The following is a 24723-nucleotide window of genomic DNA, read 5'->3' on the forward strand; positions in this document are numbered from 1 at the left end:
TGCATGCTGTGTTTTGCTCTTTCAATTAGTTTTGGCGAGTTGCACTTTGCACCAGGTGACAGCGAGCTGCAAATAGCAGTGAACATCATAGATGATGACATTCCTGAGGTGCAGGAGAACTTCCAGGTCAGGCTGAAGAATCCAAAGGGTGGGGCTGAGATTGGATTTGGAGGTCAGGTGACAGTAATTGTCCCAACCAATGATGATGCCCATGGAGTCATCGGCTTTGCTCAGGTAAGCACATAAGCCTTTTGGTAATAATGTTCATTTGTCCATTATGATAAGTAGTCATTGTTTTATTCCCACAAGTTGTGTATTGGCATTATTAAAAAGTATTTTTTTCCATTTGTCGCTTCTGCTCTGCAGAATTCTCTTTTTAAGGAGGTGGAAGAATTGGAGCAAAATAATCAAATCTCTCTCACTGTGGAGAGGAGAAGGGGAAGCTTTGGCAGGCTGACTGTTCACTGGGCAGCAAATGGCAGCTTAACAGATATTTACCCCACCTCAGGAGTGGTGAGTGAGACCTTGCCCTCATGTCATAAGTGTTGCTGCACTGTCAGATGCATATTACAGACTGAAATGCAAGTCACATATATCAATGTAAAATATCATTTTCCATCACAGGTTACATTTTCAGAAGGCCAAACTGTCGCCATCATCTCACTGGCTGTGATAGCAGATGGCATTCCAGAGCTGAGAGAGAGCGTCACGATTACCCTCATGGATGTCACCACTGTGGGGCTTCAAGACCTACGACAGGCTGCAGTCATTGACAAGCAGTGGGCACAGGCTCTGCTCACCATCTTACCAAATGGTTCTCCCTATGGGGTGATCGGATGGCATCTGGACTCCCAGTTTACACTAACACAGGAACCACAGCGTAAGAATTACTGTGGAGGGAAATTATGCTTAGTCAGTAAATGAGGGGTTTTACTGGATCATAGTGCACTGCAGTTAGTTTAAATTACTACCAACCTATTGGTGGTTAAAAACCAGTTATTTCTGAAAATTGACACAATACTAGACCAGTTCTTTTTTTCTAGTGGTTTCTTAGGCATCATTTACAGTAATCACTCTGTGTGATTTACAGTAAATAAGATCTGCTGTGATTTACAGGAAGTAAAGTAATTGAGGATTTGTCTTAAGCTGTGTATTGGAGTCCAGCCATGTCAGAGAAGTCTGAGCAGTAGAGTAACATACTCACACAGTCTTTCAAAAGCTCTCAGCTTACCCGCATGACATGTTTTTATTGATCTGTTGGCACTGTGGTGATAATAACAGCTGTTTATGTAATCCAGTCATTTTTCTCCTAACCTGCAGGGACACCAGTCAATGTGACCCTCTCCATAGTAAGGGAGCAGGGGTCCTCAGGTGAGGTGGTGGTCTATTACCAAACAAGGCCCGCCCTATATGAGCCCCCATCCAACCAAGCTACTGCAGGAGAGGACTACATTGCCAAAGACAACTCCATCATTATGATAAACGGTGCTACTGTGGCCCTTGTGACTATCACTATCTTGCCGGTAAGGACAGAAAAATACATTTCTGATCTACTTGACTAAAGAGCAAAAAGGCATGCAAACCAATCTCTTAATGTTCATCCTGGTAATGCAGATATTTGTCATGCTCTCTGGTTTATTCTGTTTATTTATTTATGCTGCTTTGGTATTGATGTTTTTTTAGTTTAGTCTTTTGCATTGTTATATCAGTCTTTGTGTTGGTACTTGTTGCTTCACTTTTCACATCTTGTGTGTGTCTGTCATACTTCCTCTTGTTTTCCTACTCTGTGATTGCATGCCCCGCCCTAATTGTTTCCACCTGTCTTGTCGCCTACTCCCGGTGTATTCCATCTGGGGGCACACTATACGACATTCCCAGTCTAACATACTTGTTATGATGATGGGGATCACAGACTACATGATTTGTCAAACCAACTAAAGTCAACTGAACTCAACAAACTCTCGCGATAGTGACACTTTACAAACACACCATTTGGTGGCAGTAGTGCGTCATTTTGTTGTTTGTCAACTGCCAACAAACTCGAAGAAAAAGAACAAGGAAGCAAAGGAAAAAGAACAAGAAGTAAACAAAGTAAACAATAATCTCTTTTCATTGGCTGTTGGCAACACGTGTTTGCACTTGAGTCGGTGATCAGTTTACTCTACCAGACTGTGTCCAGACTCGGCCGAGAAATTCAAACATGTTTGATGGACTGCGACGGAGGTCGGGTCTGTTTCCCTCTCACACTACACATGTCTTTGTTGTCTGCATTTGGGTCATCCATCAAACTGAACTCTAAATATAACAGTACGACCTGACCAAACATGGAGCCAGCAGACTTTAGCTGCTTGCTGCAGACCATCACCGATCAGAGCGTTTCACTGTGGCGACAGTGACAACAGAAGAACCAGCAGAACCTCCAATCTCCAGTCCAAGCTCTGCTCCTAGTTCCAACGCCTGCCTGCAACCTTCAACCTGTTGCTGTTTTTGCTCCTTCCAAACCAAGGGCTTATAGCAGTTGTGGTTCCTGCTGGTCCAATGCCAACCTGCTGGCCAGCCCAGTCCTATTTCTCCACCTCCCTGGTTTTGTCCAAGCCAGATGGGCTCACCTTGTTTGTCCCCTAACCAGCTGCTGTTCCAATGCCTTAGCCAGAGCCAGTGGGTGGTCTGACATCTACCTCTGAGTCAGCTGTGCTCTCCATGTTGTCACTCTTTGAGCCATGTGGGCCCTCATCACACCCAGAGCTGCTAACCGGTGGGCTCCCCCATCAACGGTCCCCCAGCGGCCAGTTGGTGGGCTCCCTCCAGTTGCCTGTCCCTGAGCCACCGGCTAGTGCACTTTCTTCACTGCCAATTCTTAACCAGCTAGGGGTCCCTTACCTGCATTGTCAATTTCCAGTGCACCACCATCAATGCTCACCTCCACAGGGTCCCTGGGTCTCCCTGCTGCCCTGGACTTCTTCCTGCTTGGTTGTCTGCCAGTTTTGTCCCCATGACTCTGATCTCTTGTGCCCTGTCTCGTCACCCTCTCTCTCACTTCCTTCTCCTTCACCTTTGTTTTTGTCAGTTCATCTTGTTTTGCTTCCTTGGTGTTTCTCCTGTGAATCACCTGTGTTTACCAAATGTTCTTATTTTGTTTTTCATATCTTTGTTTTAGCTTTTTGGTTTTTGGAAAAAAATGTTGGCGCTCGCCTTGTTTGCATTTGCGTCCTCTATCAAACTGAACTCAAAATCTAACAAAACTACTGTTCTTTTTAATGACAAAATTAAATGAAAAAAGTGTATATCCTTATTTAGTGTCCATGTACCTGTGATTTTTTTTTCCTGCTAGGATGATATCCCAGAGCTGGCAGAGAGTTTCCTGGTAAATATCACTAGAGTGGAGCTGGTTAGAGGTTCAGTTGGTGCTGGGCAGCCCAGTGTGAAGAGGCCTGGTTTGGAAGTAGCAGAGATCACCATCCAGGAGAACGATGATCCCAGAGGGATTGTGCAGTTCAATGTTTCTGAGGTGAGCACAGGCAGAATTAATAGTGACTTTTGAAACCATGTTGATACTAGTATATGATGTATAAAATAGTTCTTTAAATAGATACAAGAATTATTTTTTAAATTTATTTTCAGGATGTTCCTGGAAGTGTGGTTGCCTATGAGATACCACCACCGGACAACATCATCCATCTGTCAGTGGTGCGCCTCGCTGGTACAACTGGTAGATTGCTCGTCTACTGGGAGACTCAACCAGTCACTGCTAATGTGAATGACTTCAGTCCTATATCTGGAAACATCACCTTTCAAGATGGGCAGGTAAATTGATTGAAGTGTCCTGATCTGCAATTGACTTGCCATGAAAGGGTCTGAACTATGTTTAAGATGTCAACTTCTGATCTATATTTAGAGAGAAGCAACAATTGCAATCACCATCTTGGATGATGATCAAGTGGAGACATCTGAGACCTTCAAAGTCAATTTGCTGCGTGTGATTGGTGGGGCTCGACTTGGACAGGAGACCTCTGTCACTATCAGCATTCCACCCAACGACTCGCCACTCGGGCGATTTGGATTTCAGGAACTGCAGGTGAATCTGTGCTTCTGCTATTATGCATAAACAGCATTTTGTGAAAGCTAATTGCGATTTTCAATCCTCTCTAAGGTTGTTGTCAGTGAACCACAGTTTGTGGATGACCCAGCTGCCGTGGCAACATTAACCGTGCTGCGTAGTGCAGGGGGTGAAGGTGCAGTAACACTGGTGTGGCAACTGAAAGGCCAGGCTGCAGCTGACCTTTCACCCACAAATGGAACTCTTGTCTTCACTCAGGTACAGTAGAAAAGGGGCAGAGATGCTAGCCTACCTGCTTGTCTTAATTTATTTGCTCATAATGTGTGTTTCCAACTTTGCAGACTGAGTCTGTTAAGAAATTTGTCATTCGAGCCCTCGCTGACACTGTACTAGAAGGAGATGAACACTTCACTGTGCAGTTGTTTCCTGCTGAGAGTGGTGCTGTCATCGACCCTTTACATGGTTGGTCTCCACCAATTGATTTTGATGTGAGCGGGAGGGGGGTGTTGTCGTTAATGGATATACTTACCCATCCTCTCTTCCCTCATTGATCATGAGCAGCCATGGTCACTATCACTATTAGGGCAGACAAGGCTGCCCTGGGAATTGTTGGAATTGCAGAGTCCTCTAGGAACATTATCATTGGAGAACCTCAGGGAGGCTATAATGGGAGTGCCACGATCAGGTGAGATAAATGTCATTCTGTGAGGAAATAAATAAAAATATTTTACTGCTTCTATCTATTTGTCACAAATGTAATTGAGAATTGTGCCTTTTATGTGCTTTCTCCCAGCCTTGTGCGAGGGCCAGGTGTGTTTGGAGAAGTCCAGGTGTACTGGAATATCACTCCTGCTGTGGTGTCTGAGTTTAAAGTGATATCTGGCACAGTGACTATGAGAACTGGCCAGTCAGCTGCCACCATCACTCTAATTGTACATAGTAATAACTGGAAATAATCACATTACCACAAAAAATCAACAAAACAAACATGTTTTTATTAAAGATTTTCCTGATTTACCTTTGTAATGTCAGGCTTTGGATGATGAACTTCCTGAAGAGCGCCATGAGTACCAGCTGACCCTGACCTCTGCTACTTCAGGACTGGAAATAAGTCCCATAGCAAAGCATGCCAGGATTATAATGGCTGCGAGTGACAACCCGTATGGCATTTTCTCTTTCACTCAGAACCAGCTCAGTGTAACAGAGGAGGAGGGAAGGGTAAGCTAATGAAAATGATGGAACATACTAATAACCGGGGCACCTAACCAACAGTGATGTAATTCTCTCCTTTCCCCTCAGGTGAATGTGACTGTTATTCGCTCCTTTGGCAGCCTGGGCAGCGTGTGGGTGACCTATCAGACCTCAGGCAACACAGCCACCAGTGGATTAGATTTTGCTCCAGCTTCAGGGCGACTACTGTTTACCCCAGGCCAAGCATCACAACAAATCAGACTGCATATCCAGGATGACAGTCTTCCAGAGGGACCTGAGGTGTTTTTCATCAACATTACTGTGGTGGAGCTTGTTAATGCCAGGTAGGGAAAGGCTGATATGGTTAACAAATCAATAACTTTGTGTGCTATTACTCTGAAATGATTGCAACCTCTAGGTGGACTTTTTATTCTGTGTCTCCCTCTTGTGGTCAGTGCTGTGAACTACACAGTGAGAGAATTTGGTCTACAACTGGACCAGCCGCCAGCTATAGGCAACATCTCTTCTCTTGCTGTGGTGATACTAAAGAATGACAATGCTGAGGGCATCCTGGAGTTTAGGCAAGACTTTGCTGCCTTTAGAGGTAAGAGTCAGATCAGAGGGAATCAAAGCAGTTTGATTTAATGTTGTGGAAAATGAATTATTACATAAACATGCACTGGGTTTTTGTCTTTCAGTCGAAGAGAATGTGGGTTTTGTATTGATCCCAGTGGTGAGGAGAGTGGGCTCATATGGACCAGTTTCAGCTAACTTTATTTCTAGAGGCTTGAGCGCAACTCCTGATCTCGACTATGTCCTCCACAACGGCTCAGTGGTGTTTGCCCAAGGCCAGGATACTGGTTACATTAATGTCACAATTATAGATGATCTGGACAGGTGAGAGACAAGTTAAAGAAGCATGAATTTTAGAGAATTACCAGCAAAGATAAAGAATTATTTGATTCCAACTTAAATGATCTCCCTGCAGTGAAAATGCAGAAGTGTTTGAGATCCTGCTGGTTGGAGCTACAGGGGGGGCAGTTCTTGGCTCACAACGAGTTTCGAGGGTAACCATCGCCAAGAGTGACTCTCCAAGCGGAGTGGTGCGTTTCATTAATGAGAGCGTGATTACTGTGGCCAACCCCAACTCCACTCTGAACCTCAGTTTTGTTTTGGAGAGAGCAGGAGGCCGCGTGGGCAATGCAACGGTAAAGCAACATCACATCAGCACCATTCACTGTCAAATCTCGGTTTTTCATGCCGACAACTTGTGATTAAAATACGTTTTTAATTTGACAGGTTGTTTGGATCATTCGTGGCCCAAACAGCAGAGATGTCCTACCTCCATTCAATACAGACATAAGAGAGCCTGTGAACGGGTCCTTCTTCTTTGGGGATGGCGAGGAAAGTACGCGCACCATAGAGCTGCGCGTTCTTCCTCATGGCGAAGTGGAAGTAGAGGAGACATTTGTTATTGAGCTCAGCATTCTGTCTGGAGAGATGGATGTTGATCCTCAGGCTGGGTCCATAACACTGAAGGTACTTCATGAAAAGATTGTTAGATGAAAGTATTTTTATCTGAAGTGAATCTGATGCAATCTGATATGCTTTTGTTCTTCAGATAGAAAAATTTGGTGACCCAAATGGTATAGTCCAGTTCACACAGGATGCTCTTCGAGAGCACGTTTACAATGAATCCACAGACGCAGAAGGCCCGTTCAACATTTCCCTGTTGATTACACGTAGAGAGGGCGTCATGGGTAACATCACGGTGAGGTTCTATTATATTATCCATTTATTGTCATGTTCAGTATTAGTCTTCAAACATGCCGAATTTAAGTATCTGTGGCTACAGTTGTAAATCGTAAACACAGCTATGCTTTCTCCTCAGGTGCACTGGCAGATACAGAGTGACTCTGATACAGTGGGAGATTTCCTAGCCTTAGCTGGCTCAGTGATGATTCTGGAAGGCGAAAGGGAGGGGGAAATTATCCTGAGCCTGATGCCCGATACAGTGCCAGAACTGGAGGAGCTTTACATTCTCCAGCTTACAGCAGTGGAAGGTGGTGCTACTCTGGATGCCAACCCATCCCTGATCAAAACTCGCATCAGGTTTGTCAGCATGGTTCTGTTGTATGTTAGGAGTTCTGTGAAAGCCTGTATTCATTTAAAATTCTTCCTCTGTCTTCTTTAGGGTGCCTGCCAACGATGAGCCCCACGGCATCTATACTCTGAATCCTGAACAGCAGTCTCTAGTGGTTGTGGTTTCAGGGACTGAGGTCACCAGAGCTTTGGTGATTAATGTGACACGGCTTGCTGGGACGTTCGGCAATGCTAGTGTGGGTTACAGAATTGCTGGAGGGATTGATGAAGTGATGGATATCCAGGAGATGCTCGGAGGAAGAGCTGAAGGAAGGCTGTTTTTGAGAGAGGGACACACTTTCGGCACAATCACAGTGCCCATCAGCCGTGAGGTGATAGCTGCTTAGTGCCATGTGTTTAGACATGTGTTCACCCAGCACGTTTTACCTGTTTCCTTACTTTCTGTCTGTAGGTGTTTTTGTCGGTGGGTACAAGCTTCAAAGCAGAGCTCACTGATGTTAGACTTGTCAGTCCTGTCCTTGGCTCTCCTCCTCGCCTCCTTCATGAGGCCAGCGTTGCTACAGTGACTGTGCCTGAAGAAGCTGCAAGCTCAGAGGTGAGATGTGTGTTATTTATTTTTTTTATGCATACAGTATGATTTCCAAGTGATTATTGCACTTATGCAAAACTTCCTAATTATCAGAAGACCTCTGAGCAGAATGCTTCTGGTGATAAACTCACTGTCTCTATGCAGGTTTTTGTTTAGGAGGAATTCTTTTAGATGAATTACCTTCATTCATTAAAGTTAGAGAGAAATCTCCTGTACTTGAGAAAAGTAGGATAGCACTGTTAATAATTCTCTGTTGTTGTGCAGGTTGGATTTGACTCAGTGGCACTTTGGGTTTCAAATGTTGAAACTGGAGCATGTGAAGCAATTGTGACACGAAAAGGGCTGTTCGGGGACATCAGGGTGCAGTGGAATGCTGGATATCCTTTAGGACAGGCACTGCCTGGGTTCAGAGCTGGGAATATCATCCCAAACTCAGGTAACTCATGCCTGTTGTGCTGTATTTCTCAAATTTCTCAAATTAAGAATTCCATAAATATTGTCACATTTGATATGCCAAACATGCTAATAACAACCTGCTTTTCTAACTATTGAATTATCCTTCCTTATTTGCAGGTTCTCTGACCCTGGCCCATGGAGAAAGGACTAAAGCCATATCTCTTACAGCTGCTGCTGATGCATTAGAGCCAGCTTCCTATGCTATTCACCTCACCACTGCCACCTCCAGCACTGCTGCAACTGGTGCTGTCAAGCTCAGGTAGCTGTATGCACACAGAAATGTGGATTAACGCTGTTGATATCCAATGTGACCTTTGATGTTTGTCTGTCTGCACAGGTCAGGCTACACTGTGGCTGAAGTGGAGCCTCTGGGGATCTACCAGTTTGCTCTTGATTCACGTAAACTAGTCATTGCAGAGGACATCCAGACTATAACACTTTATGTTCAGAGACTCTATGGTTCTCGCAGCAACACCACGCACCTGTCCTATACAACAATAGCAGGCAGTGCAGCAGCTGGAGAGGACTTTATAGCAGTGCCAGATGGCCGTGTGGTCTTTGACTCATCTCACCAGATCAACACTTCATTCCAGCTGTCTATACTTGATGACTCTCTTTCAGAGCCCGATGAGTACTTTCATGTCAACCTAACAAATGTACAAGTTGTCACTCCAGACTTGGCTTGGAAGGACAGCTCTCCTCGCCTCAACCCTCAGCACAGCATGGCCACTGTCACCATCCAGACGAGTGATGCAACAGGTGGCGTTCTTAGTATTGGACCTGCACTCATCCAAGTGCCAGAGGACAGAGCCGAGGAAACCGAACAGGAGCGAAGGGTTGTTCTGAGGGTGCGTAGATCTGACAGCGTCGCTGGGTCTGTTAGGGTTCGGGTCCAAGCTTATGGAGGTATGTGTCCATTCTGTTGCGCTGCAAAAAGAGACTCTATATACTTCTCATCAAATTTGACAGGTCTCTTGTTCTCTTGTTTAGGGGGAGGGGTGATATTGATGTTAGCATAAATTAAGCGTGGGAAAAAATATGGGTGGGGTGGTGGGTCTTTATGTCTGTGGTTTAAAAAGAAGAAACATTTATGTATGTATTACAGCAAGTCATCGTGCTCAAATTTGGTGAAGTACTGTATATAGATCCTCTCTCTCACTGCTTTGTGGCCTTTTACAGCATACTGATGCCTGTAATGTTAAAAAAATGCTGTGGTTGTATTCAGATGGAAGCACAGCACGTCCTCCCTTCTTTCTGGAACCTGCTGGGACTTTGGCAAGGGAGGAGCAGGACTTCCGCCTGGAGTCCACTATCGTGTCCCTGCAGGCTGGTGAGAATGAGACGGAGGTTATCCTGCTCATCCTGGATGACTCTGAGCCCGAGGGAAAGGAAGTGTTTTTCATCTACCTCAGCGAGCCAGAGGGAGGAGCGCAGATCACAGACAGTCCATACCAGGGTTTTGGAGCTTTTGCCAAGATCACTATCCTTGGTAAAATAATAATAGCATATGTTTTGTTGTAGACATGACATATGACATGACAGTTTATTTATATTAAATTAAACCTTACCCGCAATGAAGCAGCCCTAATGTTAAGAGTCACAATATTGCATTTCACTGCAAAACAGCTACATTGTGAATTCATTATTTTGTACCATTTTGATTATTTCCTTTCTACTCCATACCAGGGAGTGACTTCTATAATGGTATTGTGGGGTTTAATCATAATTCTCTGGTGGGCCAAGTTCTGAATGAGGATTCAGAAAACAGAACCGCTCTGCTCTACCTACAGAGACAGGAAAATAGGTAACACAACTCCACATTTTGATGGTCAATAAATACCTGATTTGGATCTACATTGTGTAATGACTTGTGTGCCCTTTCTCTTTCTGCTCAGAGCCTTTGAGGATTTGCAGGTTTTCTGGAGAGCTACCTTCAGCGAGGCAGCTCTGAGCCTTGTCAATAATGGAGTCAATCTAACCACTCAGCTTGTGCAGACCTCAGGAACAGTGTTCTGTAAGCAAGGACAGATCATCTGTGCTCTTATCTTGGAGGTCCAACATGATGAGGTTAGAGAGAGGCAGAGTTAATGCCATTTTATGTGAAACCAATGTGATGAAATAACTTTGTGTGTTCATAAAAATGTGTAACATCCACTCATTTGTTTTATTGTAGGAACCAGAATACCAGACATGGTTCTTAGTAGAGATTTATCAAGTTGGGGCCGGAGCTGCCATTAATGAAACTACTCGCTTTGCCAACATCACCTTAGCAGAGAGCGACAACCCCCATGGTGTTGTGTACTTTGCTGCTGGCCATAGACTGCCCATCGCCACCTTGATGACCACAAAGATCAGCCTCCAGGTGTACAGACGAGCAAGCACAGCTTCAGCCATGGCTGTGCAATATCGAACTGTGGTAAGAGGCACCCACACACAAAAAGGATGCATGTACACTAAAGCGAGAAAAAGTCTTTAAATATTCTATGTAGACGATTGTTTACCCTGTCAGCTAGCTGGGTGTGTCAGTTTGTTACTGTTAATAAAGTTCAAAGGGAAAATAGTTTCCTCTGCTTCGCCACACTTCTTTAATCTTTTTGCCACCCTCCCTCTTTCTGAGGGGTCATGATAAGACATATTTACAACCACCAACAGACTATAAAAATATATAACACACTCACATCTTTTGATATCTGAGATGAAAGTAAGAGTGTGCACTCAACAAAATTCAGAGCCCTGTCAGAGACACATGGCCCGGTCATCATGTTGTGAGACAATCAATTGGCTGCATAATAAAAGTACAGTCCTCATTTGGGTTTAATAGAGTTTTCACCCTAACTTTTTCTGGCCAGCTGTATCATCTACAGCTGTAAGGTGAATGAGCATGTTAAAAAACCTGATTGTTTATCGTTTTTGGTGTTTTAATCTTCTTCAATTCACTGCTTTATTCACTCATGTTTGTGTTTTACCTCCAGGAGCTTCCCAGAGAATATGTGCTGGGTCCAGCTATAATCTGGCCCGCTAAAGCAGGAAGGGACTTTCGTCAACAGGAGGGCCAGCTAACCTTTGACGTGGGACGTTCTAACACGTCAGTGGACATTTACCTGACACCTGACCTCTCCTCGTCCTTACCCACACCTAGACGCTTTCAGGTGGAGCTGTACAATCCCACAGGGGGTGCCAGAGTGCACCCTCAGTTTGGACTTGCTAATGTGACTCTGGTGTCAAATGAAGCAAGCCAAGCTGTGTGGGTCTTGCTGGACCAATTACACCAGCCTCTTGACACAATTGTATTGAACCAGGTGCTGCAAGAACTCACGAATAAGGTCACTACACCACCTCTCACTCATGAGCAGATGACCGCAGTACTTGAAGCTCTGGAGAAGGTATGTAATTATTGCTAGAATGTCACACATAAATCACTCTCAGTATATTTGTGGGTTCAAAAATGTAGTTTTATCAGTGTTTTCCAGACCTCGGAGCCAAAAACAGATTGATTGATAGCTTGTCTAACACAAAACAAGTCTGTGATATTGCCACGTGTATAGCTTGTGAGTCAGTGTAGTAGTTTGTGACAGACAGCAATGGTAAAGGGCAAACATTACCTCTTGCGTAATCCAAAAAGGTCTCAGTTGTCACTCAACATGAGCACATCTATCACTACACAGCTCTGATGTCAGATTCTAGTCTCCAGGCAGAGCAGAGGCACCACTGTAATTTAATATGAAGCAGAGGTTACAGAAGAGAAATGCTGGAGGATATAAAGAGTGAGAAAAGGATACGAAGATGACAGGAGGGAGACACTGCAGACAGATTATTACTATAAAACACAAAAGCTGCATAACACTGTGGGTTAAACACAGTGACTAAGAAGAAGTAAACACTGCATTGCTGTGATACCCACTCTTTTTCTTCATCCAGGTGCTTGCACATGCAGAGCGAACTCCTTTACATGTAAGCAGCCGGAATTTGACCTATGATCTGCTGTGTGCTTTGGCCAATCCCAGCCGAGTGGACACTCAAGGCCTCAGCCACCTTGCTGGTGTTACAGAGCGATTTGCATTCTCCCTCCTTGCGCACAGCCAGTGTGAGATGTGAGTGCCCTGAATGCGTTGTTGTATTTTACAGACAAATGCCCCGTTATGATGCTTGTTACATTATGTTTTTTTGTGTGATTTCTCCAGAAAGGGCACCATCCTGGAAACATGCCCGTATATGACCATCTCTGCCTTCCAGTGGTACCCCACACAAATCAATGGACACAGATTCAGAGGCCATAATGCAGACTTTTTCCAGCTCCCAGATACCCTGCTGGCAGTTCCAGCAGTCCAGACTGCAGTATGTGGGAACCTCAGCAGGATCCAGCTGACCGAGTTCAAAACCGAACACTGGTTTCTTATCAATGACACAAACACAGCTGTCAATGGGAAGGTAGGGGTCACTGTTTTTACTGTTGTGAAAGAACATTTTGTTTAAACAGCAGATGGCAGCATTACACTAAGATAAACTAGCCATTAATATTTAAGTCACTTTGGATCTGAACACTTCTGTTGTCTTTGTCGGTGTGTAGATATTCTCAGTCAGCCTCCAGGACAGAGGGTCACGACCCCTGGAAGATGGAAATGAGGTGGTGTATCGTATCCACACCCCCGGTCAGCAAGTTAAACAAGGCCAGTCACTGTGCCTTCTCTGGAACCAGACCACTGCAAGGTAATAAATCACACAAACATATGTTCAGCCATTCCAAAGACAGAACCAGAATCCATACTCAAAGGTATATAATATGCTTTCATATTATTATTATATTATTATGATATTTTCTGTTCTAATGTATGTTTATAACATATATTTCCTTTTACAGATCATATTTTATCACCACCATGTAAATTATACTGCCCATCTGTGTCTCTGTTTGTCATTTTACACTGGTGACTGAGAACAGTTTGCTAAGTGAAGGGCAAACATCCAAGTTCAGGAAAAGGCCTCTCTGTGGTCATGGGAGGATTTCATCTTTCTTTACTGCACAATCACACTCCCACTTGGAGTCAGTTTTTGAGGACATTCCTGTGGCGTGGAATAGGACTTGGCTGGAACACCGTGTTGCAAGTCAAAATTTGGCAGGTTTAGTTTGGCCAGAGCAGCTACTTGGATGATAAAGCCCAGGAAACCAAAGTGATAATAGAAGAGATCAAAAGTAAAAGGTGTAGGGAGACACAGATAGTGTCTGTTAGCAGTGCCAGTGACTGCAATTCCACCATGATTATGTTGTGGTTTGTCACACAGCATCTTTGATTATGTTGTGTCTTACGTCTCATCTGCATCGCTTGTCTCACTTCATCTCTTGTCATCCTCTCTAGCTGGGCATCAGACGGTCAATACTGCAGGGTTGTGAAAGAGAGTGGGAATTATGTGGAGTGTGCATGCTCACACTTGTCTATCTACACAGCCCGTGCTGAGTTTGCCACACTTGCATCCTACAACGAGGCCTTCTATGCCTCAGGATTTATCTGCATCTCAGGTACAAACACACGGTCCCTGTGTTTTTTTTCTGTGTTTGTGTTCCTGCCTCAGGATTTGATTTTTCACTTAATTTCAATGAATCATGTTTTTATTTATCATTCTTGTTGGTTCCACCTCCTCTTTTTCTCCCGGCTCAGGCTTTGCGTTGGCTATAATATCCCACGTGTTGTGCTCCCGCTTCCCCATGTTTGCTGCCAAACTGCTCACTCACATGATGGTGAGCTGCCTAGGAACTCAGGTAATACAGTTGTTGTGTCATACTTCATTATTTGAATGCACAGTTTTTTCATCCATTTCTATCTTCTGATCTTCTTCTGATCTCTGCAATCTCTGTGGCTCCACATTTTGTGCATGGTGCAATACACACGTTCACTTTCTGTCCATACAAACACTAAATATTACAAATACATAGCCTTGGGTACATATTTTTAGGCATATATTTGTGCATGCACACACACACAGCACGCTCACACATATGCTGCTAACCCCTCTTGACATGTCGCAGGTTTTTTCTTGGAAATGTGCATAGATGTGAACATCATCAAATGTCATTGGTTTGGTAGTTTGCGGGCCGGTGCATCCTGACAACGCAACCATGCCCCCCGCACCTTGGCCCATTAAAAACGCAAGCTGTCACATAATCAGTGAGCGAGGTAGATATGTGGCTACAGGTTAGTCTCCATGCTGGTCCTGGTCGTGTTGGTGTGTATGTGTGTTTTCACGTGTGCGTGAGTGAGTGCGGGACTGGTAATTTTCCACTGGTCCCCACCTCTCTTTGGTTGACAAACATGAGCCCTTTTGTTGGGGGCTAGCCTCCTCGGACTCGACCTGTTTATGGCCCAGACATAGCCCCTGAACCTGAAAGGGTTTTGGATGGAAAATTCCATCCTGTTCTTTTTTCCCTTGTTGATGCTTTATTGTATGTTAAGGCCTTCTTCCTTGAATGTGCACATGGCTGAGACTGTGCCAGAGTTTACAGATTTTTGTGAATTTTTCTGACCTTCTTGTCAAGGCCACTTCATGAAGGGCCTGGCTGGAATCAATGCTGAGGGGCTAACTGAAATGTGCAGTGTATTAAGATGGACCTTCAAAATGGTCATGTGGTACTGCTGGGAATATTTTGGAGGTAATGGTGACCTCACTGACCAGGATGTGCTGAATTAAAATAGACTGGTTGACGTCATTTTCTTCACTTATGTATGGACTCAATATTTGAACTGCTTATTTGTTCCAAAAGTATTGTTATGGTCATTCCCATAATCCTTGATGTTAATAGTAAACAAAATACTTTGTTGTTACAACAATATTTCACTTCATTTCATATGTAAACAACATTTGCAGTGTTTTTTATGCATCTTGAAAAATCATTTTCTCACAAATTCTAAATAGTAATGTGTATTGAGGGCCATTCAGAAAGCTGTGTTAGTAAAGACTGCTCTTAATCCACACCCTTGTAAAACAAGGGACTAAAGGCTTTCAGTTTTCAATTGTTGGTGTATTAGTCTTTGCTCTGTCTTATTGAATTTGGAACAGTTCTTTGCATGAGATTCATAGTACAGAGGTGATAAGAAACCAAAGGACTCTGCGTCTTTGATGGACAGTTTGTAATTAGTGACAGCGATGTATCCTAAACTCGTCCATCTCAGATGCAGCTCCAACCCCTCTCTGACAGAGTGGGCACTCCACCTGCGCCTGCTGCAATTAGTCACTGCCTCTGCCCTCTGAGTGGAGAAAATTAAAGCTGCCAGTTTGATTCATTTCCCTGTGCAGCTACAGCTTACTCTCTGCCAGAGAGAATAATACTTTCAACCCTCTGTGAGAGTCTCAAGATGTGAGAGCAGAAAGGTGGAGGCCTCTGGTTCAATTTGTATGGTTTTAATTGTATAACTGCCTCTATATTCTGGCTTCCAACCTTTTCACCTTTGTAATATCTAGTTATAAAATGTCACAGACCTGGGGGCCCCGAGTGGAGTACATTTAGTTTCTAAATCACACAGACAAACAGGGATGATGTATAAGCTGCCGGAAGAAGCGTATATATAGCTTATATTGCTATGCGGACAAACAGATGGCATCTGCCATTAAAGCTTATACTAAGTTGTGCTGTTCTGTTAAGTTTTGTGTTATGTGTTCTATTGGACTGTGTAGTTTTAGAAAGTATATTATGTCTGCATATATGTTTCAAACATTTAGTAACTGACCTGTGTCAGTAATAACAGGCAGACAGGGAGTATCACTGACAAAGATACTGAGAGAAAATAATGATTTATCCCGTCATCCATCTCCAGGGAGAGCAGCCCTTACACTGAATGATCGTGGGTGTCCCTTGCAGCAGTGGAAAAAGTACCTCTGTAACCACTGGTCACATGAGTATATACATATAACATGAATTATTTATATCTCAATAATTCTCAAAGAGGGGGAAAACATTTAAATATGCTAATAGGTGAGAACAATCAGTACCAGGGGCATTTTGACAAATATTCAAAGCAGTTATTCAAAGAAGTTTTTTTTTAGAATGTGGAAAGGTTGGCAAAGAAGGAAGAGGAAGTTGCCCCTGCTGTGTATACAAACACATGGAAGTGTCAAACTGTCACAGTCACACTGACCAAATATTTAAATAGAGAAGCATATAGTCCTACTAAGCAGATCTTTGATCACTCATTGTCTGATTCAGTTTTTGTTATTGTAGTATGTATCTTTAACTCTGACCACGTCTTAACTGTAAGAACAGTTCTGTGTCTTTTGTTCTTTGTCTCTAGGGGATGAATCACTGCTCTTAGATGTGCGCATTAACCCCTAAAACATAAATCAATGATAGTAAAATCAGCAAGGTCACAGAACTCATGGGTATTTTTGCATATGGAGGCTTCCTTAAGTCATAACTAGGCTGCTGCTGGTTCAGTCTTTTCCTCTGTTACTTCAGCATTTATCATAAAAGCAGAAGGAAGCCTTAAGACATAACCAAATGGCTGTTACATTCATACACCGTACGTTAATATTCCCCATATTTATTAGGTTGTAGGTTTATTAATTATGTTTGATTGACAGAAATCTTATTTTATGCAAGCCTGGTTAAATATACAGTTGGCTGGAAATGTGTGTGTGCTGCAACACACGTATCCGCAGGTACTGATGTGGGAAAGGAAAATCTTAATTTTCTTCTCTATTGCAAACAAAACACTATTTAATTTCTCATCCATTGTGATGAAGCGCCCCTCCGCCTCCCATGGAAAGCCATTCCCACACACTCAGTGAAGTGTTTACCCCAGTGGTCTCAGTATCTGGGAGGTGTTTAGGTGACTCCTAGTTCTGGTTATAAAGGATTTCCTGTTAGCTCTTGGACTGAATCCAGCATTCAGACGTCTGCTGCTCAGTCCATGCACGCACACACATAAACACTAACCTCTTCCCCTTTCATAAAACACCCACCACCCCTCATTTCCTGTCTCTGAGCAGAATACAGAAGATGTTTGATTGCAGGCGAGATTCCTAAAAGTTCCTCTATGTCGTCATCGCCTGTGTGTGTACGTGGTGGCTGGGTTAGAACATGCAGTTTGTCCACTCACTGCAACCAGAGACAAGAGTCTTTAGAGTTTAGAGTCACATTTTAGAATGGAAGTGGGGGACTGTTTTTCTTGAGGAAGTTTGTCTTTTTCAAATCATCAGTCATTACATCAGTAAACAGAGAGAGGTTTCAGTATGTCCCCTTCTCTGGTTGACGTCAGAGAGAACATGCTGGTCTTATTATATTTTATACTCACAAATGTTTAAAAAAACAAAACAAGGAAGCAAAAAAAGGACAGAGAATGAAAAGAAAACTCTCAGCTAAAATATTCAGATTTCTGTTAAAACTTAAAATAAGTTACTTAGTACACATTCAAGTCAAAGTTTTACATCCAGTTGTTAAAAAAGTAGCAGACAACGTAAACAGAATGTCCTTGATAAGATTTTAATGCTATTCTAAGCTCTTCACTGTCTATCAGTCAGAGCTAATGACAGACAAGTGAAAGAAAAGTATAAAGTATCAGAGCCTGTGATACTGTGTGTGTGTGCGTGGGGAGGACAGTGGAGAGGTGAAGACGGCCTCATGGGAGACTCACATTACGCTCTACTGGCTACTTCCACAGTTCTTGTGCCTGGTGTTGCCCTGACTCCTGTCCTCTTCATCTGATCCTCCTTTGTTTAAGTCAGCAGCATCTTTCTTGTAATCACTGTGACCTTGGCTGCTGTTGAGAAATGGAGCACGATAGAAAGATTGTTTTTTGTCGTCATTTCATTTTAATCTGTTTTTCTGCTTCTTTGGCTGCTTCCTCCTCTCCGTAAACTCCAGAATAATGAGCTGTTTCTGTTCTTTGCCCCCATTTATTAGTAGAGCTGCTGCTACTATTGTTAGCTGGGAGCTGTATCATTTGTCTTTGGGCACTTCCTGTGTGACTCATCACTTTGACCAATGACAATAATTTAAATCTTGCCACACACACACACGCACACTGATTTTTAAAGGTCACCAGTGAAGCCTGTGAATACAGATACATATGTTAAATTAATAACATTTATTGGGTGTTCTTTTCTCAACATGCTGGCACATTAAGTTACACCACACAATCAGTGTTTTGACAGACATCTACACCAGGTTCTGAAGGTGTTGACTGATCCCAAAAGTAATGAGATTCCATGTGACATACAGTATAAATATATATTACGTTTGTGCTGGATAAAATAAAAGGTATTGACAGGCACATTAAACGGACACCCATGCAAGATCAGGTTACATTGTGCTGCAGTGCTTTACATCTGAAGCAGTTTGAGTCGTTTTGGTCACCGGTTTTGATTGTGGATTTGTCAATATTTATGAATATAATGGAAGTAGGATGGTGATATTGGTTCTCCAAACATCTGCTGTTCTGCAGCAGACTCTGACCTTTCTGGACTCTGGAAGTTACACTCACTTTTTCCTGTGTGTTGTCCTATCAGCTGCTGACCCCTTAAATGCTGGAACTTCACTCTGTTTTCCAGAAAAATTTAGGAGGCCACAGTAACCATGCTTCCACGACGTGCCTGTGCAGTTAGCCCACTTATCTGGTAGCATAGGACAGGACACATCAAAGAGCAAATCATATAAGCTACAAACATGGATATTCTGCTGTAGAAAGAAGATAAACAATAGAAATCAGAAGAAGTTAAATTTGTCTTTATGTAATAACACTGTTTATATTCAATAGATGCATTTTGACCTACTGCCTCCCTTGAGCCCATTCATCCCCATTCATCTGCTTTAACTGTTAAATATGTTAACTGCTGGGTTTCTGTGCATAAAAGCCTTTGTGGCACTTAAAGTCAAGGGTCTAGATTATTTAACAGTTGCTTTCTTTTCCTGTAATTGTATTTCATTATAAATGGGTATATATGAGCTCATAACAAATGTAAGACACGGGCACAAAGACTAGTTTAGTAGTACTAAACCCCTCCATGCACCTTTTACCTGATTCTCTAGAGTCATTCAGTTCATTATCATTCAAACAGGATCGCTGACACTGTGAATGGTAAACAAAGTGGGGGCCTATGCTTGTCAAAGTCCCCAGGGTCCTGTTCTATTTTTGGCAGTTTGGCAGCTTGTCTTGGCAGAGCTTTGTCTGTGGAGTTAAGTGAACTTTGGAGGTTTAGAAATGAGTTTACCCTGAAACTGTTGAGGTCAGTGGTGTTGGCATGCCTGTTTTTCTAGGTTAACTGAACAAGATATTTCCCTGTCATTATCTGTTTCTTCATTGTGTTCAGTATTGTCATGAATTAATATAATTGAAGAATGTTTAAAGCCATGTCTCATGTCTGCAAAACTACTACAGGAACTAAGAAAGGGAGAGAGAGTTTGTGTATGCCTGTGATGCTAGGCTAATGGCCTGAAATAGAAATTGAGAGCCGCCTAGCTTCCTCAGTGAATCAGGAAATGTTGAATGAAGGAAGGAAATGGCACATGGTGTAATCGAAGAGAGCTGTATCTATAATAAGGCCCTTTGTTCTCAGATTATCAGCAAATTTTAATCAGTCTGCTTTGCATTTGTTTTTTTTTCTTTCTGAGCACATTACTGAGCAAGGGCTGGAAAACATATTTAAGGCAACAAAGACATTAAAAACAAAGATTGACACATGCATTCTTTCCAATACAGTAATGTAATGACTCTCACATATAATGCATACACAAATGTTCACAGTGTTGTCAAGAAACAGAGCCAGCTCCTGGATGGCGATATAAACAAATGCCCATCCATGTATCCCACTATACACACATAGCATTACAACCAAAAGCTGATTGGTAGCTCCCAATCGCTATAGCCAATAGGGGTCACTGTAGCTCCACAGCCAGAGTCAAGTTCAACAGCAGCAGATGTGAATGAAGTGGCTGATCATTGACTCCCCTGAGCTTTGCTCCTTCTTTTTATGACATGACCCAAGAAAATGCTGCTCACAGTCTAATCCTCTATATTTATACTTTGGATGAATTCACCTGTGGATATGTTTAGGCTGTAAACAATTAAACTTTAATTTATTGTTATAAAGTGCATGATATTACAGCTGTGGGTGTGATTAAATCTAAATGACTAAGTTAGGCACCAGGGCACGGTGTGTAGGTATATCTGGCAACAGCAGCATAACTCAACAGGACTCTTTGCACATTGATCGGCTTCACAGACCCCCCCACTGACAGACATCCTGCAGATCAGCCAGTTTGCATGAACAGGTTTCTCTTCTGGATCGATGGCCTGTCAGGCAGAGGTGAATGAAGTTACTTAAGCGGGCCTTTGTAGGCTTCTATAGGCTTTGTGATCAATATGATGCACCTGATGATAGTGGACCTCAGTGTGATGCAACAAGTGACTTAAAAAACTATCTGTGTGTGTTTGCGTCTCTTGATGTGATGTTTCTCGTGTCAGTGTCACATCCAGTCATATCAGTGTATACAGCTTGTTTATACACATCATAAAGAGCATGGTGCCTGTCCTCTTAAATGTCAGCAGCATTTGTGGAAACTATAACTAAATCACTGTTCAGGTTTCCATGATGTTTTTCTGTGTGGCTTTTCATCTCTTTGCCTAGAATAGCATAAAGCACCCTTAATACACCCATCGCATGTATGCACCAAAGAGGTTTATGCTAGACCAGACCAGGCCCACTGAGTGTGTGTGTTTAAGAAGCTGACCTTGAACAGCTGGTTACAGTATTTTTACAGCTGTACGTATGCACAACATGAATCCCTGTGCGTGTGTCTCTCGGCTTGCAAGGAGTTTTTCTGTCTGGTTTCCAGTCGGGCTCTCGAACAGATGTTTAGGAAGGAAATTCAAGAGGCTTCTGTGAAAGTCGCCCTGTTGCGATCAAAAGCAGGCTGCCAGTTTTCCAGCAGCTCCCTGACAGTACTGAACTGAAGTCTGAATGGGAGAAAAAGGAGGCCTGCTGGAGAGCAGCTAAATGCGCTTCATGTGGGTGGCAAGGCTGTCTGGGAAAAAAGTGTTAGCATTACTGCTGTGTGAGAATAGCAGTGGTAAAAGATGCAAAAATACATAAAGGCACTCATGATGGTCAGTTGTGTAACCATTAGACACAACACAAAGGTCAAATTTTAGAAAAATACACGCAGTTCTTAACATACACTTAAAAAATGACGGGTTTTGCACAAATATCAACTTAACATCTTAACATCATGCCTTTGTACATTTGAGCTTGTCTTTTTTTTAAGCACCTATGGTCCCTTATTGCTGTCACACAACATAAAACTAAAACCTACAGGCTCTCGGCCTGTGGTTTATTCTGGACATACATCGGCCGCCCCCAGGATTGTGGTGAACGCTCTTAATATTGTTCCTCTCTGTTTCAACAAGCACATAGAGCAGGTGTAGAGGCAATGCTGTGGCTGTTTGCATGTGAAACAGAGCAGAGGAGGGTTGCTGTTTATTTGCCAACAGCTGACTCAGCAAGAATGCCTGAACCCGAGATTCAACCCAAAACACCTATGAACTTTACTTCTGCACTCACACCTTACGCAACTCGACATCCTAAAAAAAAAACTACTTGAATCTGCTCTTCATCATGCATGTTGAAGATAAGGATCAAAATAAAAAAAACCTGATGCCATTTGAATCAAATCTTTTTTTCATTTTGGCTGCAGTGCAAGTTCATCTGTTTGTCTCCTCACTTATTTTTATTCTGACAACCTGATACCATCTTGTCAGCTAAGGTTAAGTCGCTTCTCTCACCTTTCCTCCCCCCCCCCCCCACCACCAGCACACCCCGTCCCACTAACCCAGCTATCAGGCATGTCCCTGTGACCTCGTTTTATTGCATTTGGCTATACAGTGTGCTACAGTATATAAACAGCACACATGCATCAACTGTGAGGCTGCAGCACGTGAGGAGACTGGTGATGCTTCACACACTGAATTAGATTCTGTTCCTGATCACGTTCCTTTGTTTAAAGTGGACATATTTATACTTCATGCTGTACATATGTGAGTTCCTGTTGCTAGAATCGTCAGCTGTGGATGAGTAAAGTAGTGTGATAAGTCTTGATGGTGATACTGATGAGAGGACTGAAGTGATTTCATAGACAGCCAATGCTTCAATGTGAAAAAGATGAAGGAAGTGAGACTGAAAGATAACCTTTCTCTTTCTTTTTCTTAATGCCTCTTTCTTTTCTGAACAAAGGCATAAGGGGAAACACCCAGGGTGCTGGCTGATGCTGGAGCCAGCTAGATCAGACCGGTAGCTGTTAGAGAGAAGGGGGAGGTGAAGGAGAAGAAAGAGGAGGAGGAGGAGGGGGGAAATGCGATGAAGGGTGGAGCAGGGGATGGAGATAGAGTTGGGGGTTAAAAGAAAAAAAATGTCATGCGGAAAGCTGGAGAAAGTGTGTGCGTGGGGGGGTAAAGTGTTTTGGACACAAGTTGAGATAGATTGTCTGGCAGGCAGACAGCTCAGACCCCACTCCATCAGTGATGTAATGCATCAGGCAGATGCTATTTTTAGCCTCACTAGTACACTTAGCGTCAGCACACAGGACTATCGATCAGCTGCACAACTGACTGGGAGGATGAGAGCTGCAATCAGCAGCAGCACAAAACACAGTAGCTGCACCACAGTGTTATGTTTCCTCTGTGCAGCTTGGTGCTGCAGCATTTCTCTGATCTCGATGTAATTTGATGTTACTTTTTGCTGCTGCATTTTCCAAATCCTTTTATCATCATCTTGGTGAGACTGCTTGCTGTCAGCTTCTGTATCATTTAACACGGCTCAGATAAGGTTGGGCAGCAGGCATTTAGTTCCTTTCAGAGCTATGTATAATGTCAGAACGAGGTTAAATTGTTTTCTATGCAGGAACAAAAGCAACATCAGTGAATGGACTGTCTCCTAGGTGCTTCAGGGGCACAAAACAAAGAGGAGCTATCTGATTGGACACTGAGCCAAAGAGATGAGCCAATAGTTCATGCTTAAGGTCTTGGAAGAAGAGTTACTTTGTTTACTATTCTTATATATATTTTCATGGCCTCCATCTACTACATTAATATGCTTTCCATACATGTTGACAGTTTTCTGGACAAAATCACACGCCTATTGGCATGCTAGGGTATTCAGGCATTATTCCAGGATTACAAGAGCACACACATAACTCACTCTTCACTTACATGACTTGTGTCCTGCACCAACTCCCAATCTCTGCTTTAAATAAGGCTGCAGCCTGAGGGTCTGGACATGTTGTTTACTGGTGTCTCACACAAAAAACAAAGAGGGACAGAGTAGATCTGCCTCTGATAAACTCCACGTCCACACCACTCACCTCCCCAGCCTACTAACCCATTCCTGCAGATGTGTTGACATGTGTGTACCTGTGTTATTTTCCCTGTGGAGAACAATGGCCACTGTGTGACCCTCATACCTACCTACTGTGGATAATAGGACTGCACAGAGAGGCTTTATTCATGTCAGACCCAGCTATAGTTTACTGCTGACTATGGCTATGGGATCAACAAGGGTAAACAGCAATGTAGGACCTATGCAATTAAAAAATATTTAGTTGGGTTTGTCCTTTCTAGTTTGCTCTGTCGTTTACCTTCCTTTGCCTACATCTTACCTCTGTTTAACCCTAAGGTGAAAAAACAGTGTTGCGTGCTTCATTCAGTTTGTTTGTCTTACGTGTAATTAGCCCCAGGGAGGGCGGAAAAGTCCCATCTCCATCACCCCTTTGTCAGACTGGCAATAACTGGAATCCAGTAATGAAACTAAACAAAGACTACATTCAGAGTAAAAGAAGCTCTATATATAATAGTTTAAGGGACTTTTACAGTAGTATATTTTAATGCCCCACCCTGCTTTTTTACCTGTATGACCTGACATGTACATTAACCAGATCCAGTAAGTGCAACAATAGAGTATTACATAATAGACACAAAAACACAGACACAAAAGTCAGGTCAAGTGTCTGTGTGTGTGTTTTAGGGCTGTTTGAAAAGGCAGAAGGCAACCAGTCATTAAAAACCTTTCAACCTATACAGAGTATTCAACAATACCTGCTTACCTGGTTTTCCCCTCTTTGACTGGAACCAATGTAGTTCCTATCTCAGGCTCTGCCGGAGGACTAAAAGGCACAGACCTGTGTGAGGGGCAGCCACCTGATAGAGTGTGTACTCACGCCTCTACACATACTTTTTGACCTTTGACCCCATACAAGAGGCTGTTCTCTATGTCATTGTGTCAGCACAGGTCAGTAGGTCCAATCCCTGTGGCTAGTAGAGTTTGTCACAAAAGGCTAAATAAGTATTGACAG

At 43.1% G+C, this 24723-nt stretch overlaps 1 protein-coding gene across 1 annotated transcript in view; it reads left to right on the forward strand.

Annotated features, from left to right (window-relative positions):
* adgrv1 (adhesion G protein-coupled receptor V1) overlaps positions 1-24723 on the forward strand; it is a 71818-nt gene that overhangs the window by 25902 nt on the left and 21193 nt on the right. The window contains exons 54-87 of the mRNA XM_028413821.1: positions 30-234; positions 367-513; positions 625-880; positions 1321-1523; positions 3332-3508; positions 3622-3804; positions 3896-4075; positions 4151-4315; positions 4399-4519; positions 4619-4742; positions 4851-4989; positions 5090-5275; positions 5357-5592; positions 5704-5852; positions 5947-6145; positions 6237-6456; positions 6548-6787; positions 6870-7019; positions 7140-7360; positions 7443-7722; positions 7803-7946; positions 8205-8376; positions 8514-8655; positions 8734-9308; positions 9634-9885; positions 10083-10200; positions 10292-10463; positions 10570-10812; positions 11369-11779; positions 12315-12487; positions 12578-12824; positions 12964-13103; positions 13751-13911; positions 14051-14151. Coding sequence (XP_028269622.1) covers positions 30-234; positions 367-513; positions 625-880; positions 1321-1523; positions 3332-3508; positions 3622-3804; positions 3896-4075; positions 4151-4315; positions 4399-4519; positions 4619-4742; positions 4851-4989; positions 5090-5275; positions 5357-5592; positions 5704-5852; positions 5947-6145; positions 6237-6456; positions 6548-6787; positions 6870-7019; positions 7140-7360; positions 7443-7722; positions 7803-7946; positions 8205-8376; positions 8514-8655; positions 8734-9308; positions 9634-9885; positions 10083-10200; positions 10292-10463; positions 10570-10812; positions 11369-11779; positions 12315-12487; positions 12578-12824; positions 12964-13103; positions 13751-13911; positions 14051-14151 — 6832 coding nt within the window. The remainder of the gene's footprint in view (positions 1-29; positions 235-366; positions 514-624; positions 881-1320; positions 1524-3331; positions 3509-3621; positions 3805-3895; positions 4076-4150; positions 4316-4398; positions 4520-4618; positions 4743-4850; positions 4990-5089; positions 5276-5356; positions 5593-5703; positions 5853-5946; positions 6146-6236; positions 6457-6547; positions 6788-6869; positions 7020-7139; positions 7361-7442; positions 7723-7802; positions 7947-8204; positions 8377-8513; positions 8656-8733; positions 9309-9633; positions 9886-10082; positions 10201-10291; positions 10464-10569; positions 10813-11368; positions 11780-12314; positions 12488-12577; positions 12825-12963; positions 13104-13750; positions 13912-14050; positions 14152-24723) is intronic.

This window comes from Parambassis ranga, chromosome 9 (genome assembly GCF_900634625.1).
Source record: "Parambassis ranga chromosome 9, fParRan2.1, whole genome shotgun sequence".
NCBI lineage: Eukaryota > Metazoa > Chordata > Actinopteri > Ambassidae > Parambassis > Parambassis ranga.